The following is a 10,372-nucleotide window of genomic DNA, read 5'->3' as shown; positions in this document are numbered from 1 at the left end:
AGATTCTGAGGCTGAGTAAGCAATGGGAATACTGAGTGTGATCCCCACAGGTTAGGGTGAGGCAGGTCTTGTTGGTGCTTCATTGGTTAATGGAAAGCCAGGGGATAGCTCTGAGTGTTAAGTTCTTTTTGTTGCGAGGTCCCCGGCACCGCTGTTAGATTAGGGAGAAAACATTAAGGAGGGATGGCTAACACTAGTGATTATAACCTTTTTGTATAAGAAAGGCCATTCTGAGCACGAATGTGGAAGTCCCCGCCTTCAGTTCTTGCAGTAACCTTAGCGCACTAACTTGCTGCCCGCCGATTTCCGCTCCAGGCAATAACGACCGGACTAATGTGGGAAACGCTCCGCGGGGCGGAGTCAGCCGGGCGCCTCACTGCGCGTGCGCCTCACCGCCGGCACACGGAGACCGCGGCTGCGCGGCCGCGGCCCCGCCTTCCCTGGTCACGTGTTATGGGGACCGCAGCGTGGCGGCGGCTGTGGCTGTAGCGACGGCGGGCCGTAGGGCGACCGGGAGGTTTCCGGTTCCGGTGTAACGTTCGGGCTCCGTCTCAGGGGCTGAAGTTTGTGAGGTGAGTAGTGGCCCCGCACCCCGAGAGGCTAGCCTTCGGTCGGAGCGGCTGGGCAGGGCTCAGTCCGAGGGGAGGACCGCGCGGGAGTCCTCGGCGGGAAGCGGGCTGAGAGGAGCGCCCGGTTCTTTGCGGGGAACGAGTCAGAATGGGTTTGCTGGCGGGGAAGGGCGGGCGGGGGCGGGAAGAGCAGGGTGGGCGGACCGGTGAGGAGTTAGGTCGGACTCGGTGGGGCGGGGGCCGCTGGAAAAGCAGCGAAGACGGGAGCCAGGGGCTGGGAGCCGAGTGGAGTGAGGGGTCCTTCGGGCGCCGGGGTTCTGCTGCCTGCTCATTCATACGAGCGCGCTGCCTTCCTCGGCGCCCTCCGGCCCCCGCCGACGCCGACGCCGCCTCCTCGCTGTTGGCAGGGAACGTTTGGTTAGTGGCAACTCTGGTAACTGAAACTTTCGCATCCATTGACTGCCTCGTTTGCACATTTGTGAAGCATCGGGTCGAATTTGAAGACATCCGTTTGTTGGCATAGTTGCTTGGGCTCACATCCAGACTGATAACGTGCTTCACCTATTTGGATTTTGAAATTGCTTACGCTTTCTGGCCTATTTTTCAGTTGTAGTGGGTTGTAAGTCCCATTAACATGGGGATTCTTGACTACCTTGATCACTGCTGTATGTGTCCTTACAGGCAGTAAGTATTCTGTTCAACAGTAGTTACTTCAGAGTTTATTGAATGGAATGCTATGCCAAATGTTCCCATTTTCTAAGATGAGTAAACTGAGGCTCTGGGAAATAACTAATTTGCCTAAGGGCTTATAAATAGTGGTGCTTAGTAGATATACTCTCTGTTCAGTGAGCTTTTTTCTCCGCTCTTGTTAGTGCTTGTGTTTGCTTTCTTTTTGATAGGCAGTAAGTATACTGCTATCTCATGATGACCCAAAAAACTTGTCACAGGATTATTCATAAAAGGTGTTACTGAGGCACAGCCTTCCAACTTCATTCAGATATATCAAAGTTAATGCCATATGGTGGCAGATCTTATGAGAAATTAATCTGTCAAGAATGTAGGAGCTAATTAGACTGCATCTTTCTGTTTTATGACAAGGTCTCCTGTAGCCAAAGGTGAGTTTGAACTCTGTAGCCAAGGCTAGACCTGAATTCCTGATTCTCCTGTCTTTACCTCCCTTGTGCTGGGATTACAGGCTTGTATGATCTAGACGTCATCTTTAAACATCTTGGAAGGGGCTGGAGAAATGGCTTAGTGGTTAAGAGCACTCACTGGCTGCTCATCCAGAGGACCCAGGTTCAATTCCCAGCACCCACATGGCAGCCTATAGCTGCCTGTAATTCTACCTCCAGGGGATCCGACACCCTCACACAGACATAACATACCTGTAGGCAAAACACCAATGTACATAAAATAAAATTTAAAAATAAATGGAATTTAAAAAACATCTTGGAAGAGTAATTCCCAGATCATATATGGCAGCGCTCGGGGGAGATCAGCTGGGAAGCTGAGGTCAGTACAGTTCATTGATTGCTGTACAGCTATTTGGAAGAAAATCAGAAGTGAAGTTTTCTCTATGCTTGTGAGGATGTTTGAGATTTAAAATTTGTGTTTTACCCAAATATAAGCATGAGTAGTGTTGAAATGTTTATACCAACTTGTGTTAAGTTGAAGTTTGTTGTGGAGAGTGTAGCTCTAATAAGTGAAAGAGTAAAAGTGAGAAGGAGAGGGTTTGAAAGCACGAATAGCCGTTTTCCGAGTTTAGGGTTTATTCTCAGTAAGTCAGCTGACAAGTCCTATAGAGTACGGTATTGAATTACTGGTGTATAGAATGCTCACCACCATGAAGAACACTACAGAGAAATGTGACGCATTCTTAAGGATTATGAGATTTTAACGTAGGAGGACTGACTTGGATAAACCCTCTTTTGCACCCCTTAGAAAAGCCCTGGGTCAGAGCTGGGATAGAGAGTGCCTTCCAGAAGTAGAAGAAACAATCCAGTTGACTTCTAGATGGATTCCTCAAATGTTCTGTTTGTCTGTCATTTGTATAACAGGGTCAGGAGTTAGAACTCATTCCTCAGACTAGGCTACTCCTAGTTTGTTTATTCTTCAGATAGCATTGATGACTGATACTGAATTAGAATGAAAACATCCAGTGAGTGAGGAGGCATGGTGGTGTACTCCCAGAACCCCTCACTGGGCTAGCAGAGGCAGGAAGGGTGCGAGTGTTAAGTTCTCCATGAGCTACATAGTGAGAGCCTATCTCAAACACCAAAAAAGCTAGTGGACAGCTTCCTTCTGCTTTGAAGCTCGGTCTTAGAAGTGTAAGGGACATGACTAGGGATTGAACGTAGGAACGGGGAGAGCACTCCTTCCTATCCTACTAACTGCTAGCCTGACTTGTTGATTTTATTTCCCTTCCTCTGCCTCTCGCTTGGCTTGTTTTTAGGTGTAGTATTTCGTCCCATTTGAGCTGTCATTCTCCTTCCACCCAAGATGGCGCTGTCTAAGCGGGAGCTGGATGAGCTGAAGCCATGGGTGGAGAAGACAGTGAAGAGAGTGCTGGGTTTCTCGGAGCCCACGGTGGTCACAGCGGCGTTGAACTGTGTGGGCAAGGGCATGGATAAGAAGAAGGCAGCCGGTATGTACCTTCTGATTCTTCTGACTTAAGGTGTGAATTCATTCCACACACTGATTTGAACTTCTCCAGATTGTCTCTATTAGGAGCAAATCAAAGAAAAGGTCAGATTAGTGAACCTCTCCTCACCTCCACCATACCCCCTTTTTGTTTTGTTTGTTTCGGGGGGACAAGGACTCCTTTGTAGCCTTGTCTGGTCTGGAACTGGCTGGGTAGACCAGGCTAGCCTTGAACTCAGAGATCCACTTGCTTCTGCCTCCTGAGTGCTGGGATTAAAGGTGTGTACTTACTCCCCCCCCCCCCTTTTTTTTTTTTAAGACGGGGTCTCATGGAGCCCAGCTTGGCTTCCAACTCACTATGTAGCTGAGGATGGCCTAAGATTTATGGTTCTCATGCCTTTACATGAGCAGTTCTTAATCTGTGGGTCTTGACCCCACAGGGGTCACATATCAGTTAGCCTGCATATTAGATATTAACATTACAATTCATAACAGCAAAAATACAGTTATGAAGTAGCAGTGAAATAATTTTATGGTTGGGGCTCACAACATGAGGAACTGTATTAAAGGTTGAGAAGCACTGCTCTACATCCTGAGTTCTGGGATTATGAGCATGCACCACACCTGGCTTATGCAGTACTGGAGACGGAGGAAACCACGACCTAGGCAAGCACTCTACCTACTGAGCCACGCCCTTTCCTTGTTATTTCTTCTGTTACAGTGGAAAGAGTGTAAATAACCAATCTTTTTCTCTCTCATTATTTGTGGCACATTATGAATTTGGCCACCATACCAAGTCACATAAGTCAAGTTTGCTTAGGAAACCCTCTGCAGTCAAATAGCCTGATGTGACATCTCAGAGTGTGGAAGTCTTATCAGATACATGGAAAGGTGCAGGGAGGTGGGTTTCTAGTAGTCTTCCATGATTGGTTGTGTAGGAACAGTTAAGGTGATACCTATCTTAAACTGTTTTTAGGGTGCTGGGGTTTGGACCAAAGCCCTTGTGCCTGCCAAGCAAAGCACTCTTCCACAGAGTTACATTCCCAGCTCTCATCTTCAGCTTTGACACTCAGTTTAAGCAGATTTCTCTGGCTATACTACTTTCTGCTCCAAAAAAAAAAAAATGAGAACCTTTTACCTCATATAGCAGAGTCATTAAGTATATCAGAAACTGGGAGTTCCAAAAAGAAAATTATTTACTTAGTTATTATGAAGACAGGATTTCACTCTTTAGCCCTAATTGCCCTCTGTCTCCTGAGTGATGGGATTAAAGACATATGTTATCATACCTAAAACTGGTTTGTGTTTGGTTGGTTGGTTTTTTGTTTTTTGTTTTTTGGGTTTTTTTTTTGTTGTTTTTTGTTTTTTTTTTTGTTTTTTGTTTTTTGTTTTTTGTTTTTTTTTGGAGCTAAGGATCGAACCCAGGGCCTTGCACTTGCTAGGCAAGCACTCTACCACTGAGCTATATCCCCAACCCCCTTAAACTGTTATTATTTTTTATGTGTATGAGTGTTTCATTTACATTTATGTATATGCCCCAGAAGTGTGCAGGTAACCAGCAAGAGTCAGATGGAATTACAACAGACAGTTGTGAGCCTCCAAGTGGGTCCTGGGAATCAAATGTAGGTGTGCTGGAAAAGCAGCTCATGCTCTTAACTGTTAAACCGTCTCTTGGTTTTATGGGGTGTGTGTGTGTGTGTGTGTGTGTGTGTGTGTGTGTGTGTGTGTGTGAGAGAGAGAGAGAGAGAGAGAGAGAGAGAGAGAGAGAGAGAGAGAGATGCCCTTAGAGGGATTAGAGTCCCCTGAGGTCATAGGCAGTTGTCAGCAGCTCATTGTAGATTCTGGGCTCCAAACTTGGGTCCTCTGCAAGAGCAGTATCTTAACCATTTTTCTAGTCCCCTATGGAGAAGTTCTTAAAACATTTTTCTTTTCTCTGAGCTGGAGAGATGGCTCAGTGGTTAAGAGCACTGGCTGTTCTTGTGGCAGACCCAGGTTCAGTTCCCAGCACCCACATGTCAGCTCACAACCGTCTAGCTAACTCCAGTCCAAGGATCCAGTGCTGTCTTCTGGAGCCTTGCATACAGCATGTAGTGACGTGTGCAGTCAAAGCATAGGGTTACCTTGAACACAAACCTTTCCCTTCCTATTCTTTTCTTCTCTCCTATTCTAGTTTGTTGTTTGTTACATGTTTGGTATTGGAGTATGTACTTTTACCTTTTCAATCTTTGACCTCTTTTTTCTTGTCAGATCACCTGAAACCTTTTCTTGATGATTCTACTCTCCGATTTGTGGATAAGCTGTTTGAGGCTGTGGAGGAAGGCCGGAGCTCTAGACATTCCAAGTCCAGCAGTGACAGGAGCAGAAAACGAGAATTAAAGGTAGGTTGCGGTCACTGTCTAATGAGCTCAGGAGTATTTGGAGTGAGAGATGTGCTGAGCTTACCTGCTTACACTCTGACATCTACTGTCAGCCGCCTAGCGTTGGGGCAGGGTTAGAGTGCAGTAATAGAGTGCTTGCCCGGCATGCGTGAGGCCCTGGGCTCAGTCCCAGCCCTGCAGCCGACAACAAAATAAAACACTGAGTGTTCAAGAGGGTCCCCAGACGTTAAAGGAGAGGGCAGGATTTGTGTCATCACCGTCTCTCTGTTATGAGCACAGTTCATTTGAGACAGTCCAGAGAAGTAACTGATTCTCAGCATTCCTCTTTACTTCCTATAAATTGATTGCTCTAAGAATCTTGGGTTGCTTAAAGTCTAGTAAGTTGCTTCAAGATGTCTCCACTGCTTCCTGACTGTAGATTCTTGCTCATTAATAGAGATTTCTGTTTAATGTACTTGTAGATAAGAGGCCTGAAACCAACTGCCGCCATGTAGTCTACATTTGTTGTACGCCTACTGAGGCTCACTGACTCCAGAGTGGGATGTGTAAAAGAGTTAGAAATACTCCTTTTTATTCTGTGCTTGCTGTGCAGTCATAGCCTTGTTATTCTGAGCAGTGTCAAGTAGCTGATTCCTTATCTCGGTTCCCTAATGTAGCCAGTTTCTCTGTCTGCCTTCCCTTTGTCTCTCTTGGGTTTTTGGTTGGTTGTTCTGAGATAGGGTCTATATAACTAGCTCAGCCTGTCCTAGACTGTGATGCTCAAAGTGCTAGGGTTACAGGTGTGTACCTCCATGATCAGCTTGTCTGTTTTTAATAAGCTTTCTTTTGATTATGGATTTTTTAAAGATTCATTTTAAACTTTTTATTTATGTATGTGTATGCACACAGGTGCCCATAAAGGTCAGAAGAGGGTGTCAGATCTTTTGGGGCTTGAGTTACAGGTGGTTGTGAGCCACTACAGAAGTGCTAGGAACCAAACTAGTCTCTGGAAAAACAGTTCTCACTCTTAACCTCTGAATCATCTCTCTGGCCCTTGTTTGGGATTTTTGAGACAAGATCTTGCCACCAACCCAGGCTGACCTCAAATTCAGAGGTTCTGGCCCAGCCTCCTGAGTGCTGAGATTCTAAACATGTACCATCATATGTACTCTAAAGTGTTTTTGATACCTTGAATATCAGTTGCTTGTCATGAGACACAAAAAAAGTTAAGCTGTGTCTGCCTGGGGCCCGTGGCCATGTTATAGAACCAAGAAATACAGAAGTTCCTTTCCCTTTTGTTTTTATGGCATTATAGAATGACCAGAGAAATCAGAATGTCCTTGCCTTAAATCAGTCTGCAATTTAGAAGTGAGGAGTTGCAATAAATCAGCCACATATCATAAAGTCTGAGTAGCAGTTTTGTATGAATGTTAGAACTGATTATAGAATTTCAGACTTGTGTTAAACTTAAGAGGGATGGTTAGTCCACATACTGTACAGATCAACACAGTAAAGATTATAGTATGATAGTACATGCCACTGTCAGTGCCAAGCTCACACTGAATGAATTGACTACATTGGGTGGGATAGTAGAAATGGTTTCTTGAGGGAGATATCTAGATAGCATGGGATATGGGTCCCATTTTTGGTCCATTCAAGTCCCCACTCCACACAATATATTATGGGAGAGTCCTTTTTCTTGAACTGTAGGAGTTCCAGGAAGCGCTCGCCCCTGGCTGAGGATATGTCCTTGCAAAACACGAGCCCTCCTAGTGAAGAGGGGATGTCACCTAAAGCCTACCACCGGTGTGTACATTTGCTTTTTCCCATTGTCCCTTCCAGTTGGCCACTCTTGGTCCGATTAAATTCATTTTGCAAATTAGTCAACATATTTGAGTTCCCATTGTATGATAAGAAGAAAATGTTAGTGGGGAATACTAAAAGAGATCAAGCCTCTCTTCTGGAAGAACTTAGATTTTAATTGGGAGAAAGTACTACCTAACACTTGGCAAACAGTGTCAGCAGTGTGATAATGTAATCTAATATGAACAAGCTATAAGTGCTTAAGAGAATGTGAAAGAACAGTTTGATCAGAGTGGGATGAGATAATGAGGAAAACTTCCTGGAGGAGGTGAGTTTTAGACAGGATTTGTGGGAAAGGATTTGGAGAAAGAGCACTACAATGTGGGCAGTAGCATTGGCGAAGATCTGGAGAAGGGAACATTTATAAGAACATGGGGATGGCATTTGCTTGAATGGGATAGGAGAATGATGGAGTTGAGTGAAATGGTCCACTTGGGGAGAGTCTAGAAGACCCTCTCAAAGTTATTTAAAAGATTGTGTCATATTTCCCTGGGAAAAACACAAGATGCTAGTAGGGTCGGGATGGGGCTTCCCTTTTCCCCTGGAGAGGGATACAATTCTTCTTTCATTTTGGGTTCCTTTAGGAGGTGTTCGGTGATGACTCTGAGATCTCAAAGGAATCATCAGGGGTAAAGAAGCGGCGAATACCCCGTTTTGAGGAAGTAGAAGAGGAGCCAGAGGTGATCCCTGGGCCTCCATCAGAAAGCCCTGGCATGCTAACAAAGCTCCAGGTTAGTTAAAAGAAGCAAAGTGATTTTGTGAGTTGAAAACAAAAGGCACGTGGGTCCGTGTTCACTGTGAACTTGATGTGAATCAGTGTTAACCATTTGGGGAGCTTATATTTCCTACTTTATATTTTCATAGTCCTTGCTTTGATCAGAAATTGTCCAGCTAAAGGTTATTGAAATTGTAATGATTGAGCAGCTAGGGCGTCACCTCATTGTTTGCCCCAGTTGTCTGCTTCACCGTCATTGGGGAAACGATAGCCCTGCACTTGACTGCATCCTTTCTGAGACAAGGTCTTACTATTTAGCCCCGGCTGGCTTGTGATGCACTGTATGTGGAACAGACTGTCCTCAAACTCACAGAGATATGCCTGCCTCTACCTCCCAAATGCTGAGATAAAAGTGTATGCCAACATGCCTTGCTCTGGTAAACATAATTTTTAAAAATAATACATACTTGTTTTATTTTATGTCTGTGTGCCTAAGTATGTATATGTGCACCATGTTCATGCAGGAGCCTGTGGCAATTGGAAGTGTCAGATCCACTTGAACTAGTTAGAGACAGTTGTGGGCCACCGTGAGGGTACTGGGACCTGATCTCAGGTCCTCCACAAGGGCAGTTGGTGCTTTCGCTCCTGGCAGTCTCTCCAACCCTGCACTTAATGTGATAATTTGGTAGGAAGTGTGCCTGCAGTACTTTCCCCCTTTTAGATTCTTGGGAGGTTAAGATATTAGTACTCTAACGTAATACAGGCAGGAGGTGACACGGATCTAAACTCGTATTGTCTGAGACTCAGTCACCATAATGTGGACTACCTAATATACCAGTCCTACCACGAGGGCAAAAGGTTGAAAAGCTCTCGTGCTTAATTTGTATTGGCTTATCTTTACTAAATTTTCTAGTCTATGGTGCAGGGTGTTTGTGTGTGTGTGTGTGTGTGTGTGTGTGTGTGTCTGTGTGTGTCTGTGTGTCTGTATGTGTGTGTCTGTGTCTGTGTGTGTGTGTCTGTATGTGTGTGTGTGTGTCTGTGTCTGTGTGTGTGTGTCTCTGTGTGTCTGTATGTGTGTGTGTGTGTGTGTGTGTGTCTGTGTCTGTGTGTGTGTGTACATTCCTGAACTCTTAGGTCTCTAGAACTGGATGCTTTTTTATTTGGAAACATTGATGGGAGAAATTAATCTTCCATTTCCTCTGGAGAACAGATCAAACAGATGATGGAGGCAGCCACCCGACAGATTGAGGAGAGGAAAAAACAGCTGAGCTTCATCAGCCCCCCTACACCCCAGGTACGACGTCCAGTCACTCGGAAAAGAACAGTTAGCACAGATTTGTTGTCATTCAGTCCGTGAGGTTGTGTGTCTGTATATGTGTGCCTATCTATCTCAAACCCTTTAATCTCTATCTTATAGCCAAAGACACCTTCTTCTTCCCAACCAGAGCGACTTCCCATTGGCAACACTATCCAGCCCTCCCAGGCCGCTACTTTTATGAATGACGCCATTGAGAAGGCAAGGAAAGCAGCTGAGCTACAAGCCCGGATCCAAGCCCAACTGGCTTTGAAGCCAGGGCTTATTGGTAATGCCAACATGGTGGGCCTGGCTAATCTCCATGCCATGGGCATAGCTCCACCGTGAGTATCTTTCACAGACTACTTTATCATTCTTGAAATTTTATTTATTTATTTATTTAGGTTCTTTCAGGCAAGGTTTCTCTGTATATTCTGGCTATCCTGGAACTCGCTCTGTAGACCAGGCTCGCTCTGTAAACCAGGCTGGCCTCGAACTCAGAGATCCTCCTGCCTCTACTCCCAAGTGCTGGGATTAAAGGTGTGTGCCATCACTGCCTGGCTCACTTCTGAAATTTTAGGAGTAGTAAGTTAAAGGTAATTTACTTGAATGTTACTGATTCTCCCAAAGAACATTAAATAATTTCTTACCATTTCATATTTTTAATATGTGATCTAAATATCAATTACATTTTTTTAGCTTTGTTGTAGATATTGTTGTCTGTTTATAATTGGTAGAAGTAAAGTATTATTTTTCGGCTAATAATTGGAGGTAAGACTAGAATCGGTTTCTGGACTTATCACTGAAGAGTTTTAGCCATTACACAATATTGAGTGAAACCAGATGTTAGACTTGGGTGAGATATGGCGGCACATGCCTGCAATTGTATTATTCAAGGAGGGAGAGGCAAGAAGAATGAGGTAAATATGAATCT

At 44.9% G+C, this 10,372-nt stretch overlaps 1 protein-coding gene across 5 annotated transcripts in view; it reads left to right on the top strand.

The window, feature by feature from the left end:
- Positions 1–446: 446 nt before the first annotated feature.
- The window catches only part of Prpf3 (pre-mRNA processing factor 3), a 28,070-nt gene continuing 18,144 nt past the window's right edge, over positions 447–10,372 (top strand). Inside the window, exons 1-7 of one of the 5 annotated variants that reach the window (XM_036190884.1) lie at positions 447–572; positions 3,022–3,213; positions 5,457–5,587; positions 7,277–7,372; positions 8,014–8,160; positions 9,355–9,438; positions 9,562–9,782. In XM_036190884.1, coding sequence (XP_036046777.1) covers positions 8,143–8,160; positions 9,355–9,438; positions 9,562–9,782 — 323 coding nt within the window. In that variant the 5' untranslated portion in view covers positions 447–572; positions 3,022–3,213; positions 5,457–5,587; positions 7,277–7,372; positions 8,014–8,142. Of the gene's footprint in view, positions 573–814; positions 987–1,989; positions 3,214–5,456; positions 5,588–7,276; positions 7,373–8,013; positions 8,161–9,354; positions 9,439–9,561; positions 9,783–10,372 lie in introns of those variants that run through there. The other 4 variants (XM_036190883.1, XM_036190880.1, XM_036190882.1 and 1 more) reach the window with 4 other exon arrangements.

Source organism: Onychomys torridus, chromosome 6, assembly GCF_903995425.1.
Source record: "Onychomys torridus chromosome 6, mOncTor1.1, whole genome shotgun sequence".
Taxonomy (NCBI): domain Eukaryota; kingdom Metazoa; phylum Chordata; class Mammalia; order Rodentia; family Cricetidae; genus Onychomys; species Onychomys torridus.
Note: the sequence above shows the minus strand (reverse complement) of the source record. Positions and strands in the feature narration are given on the sequence as shown.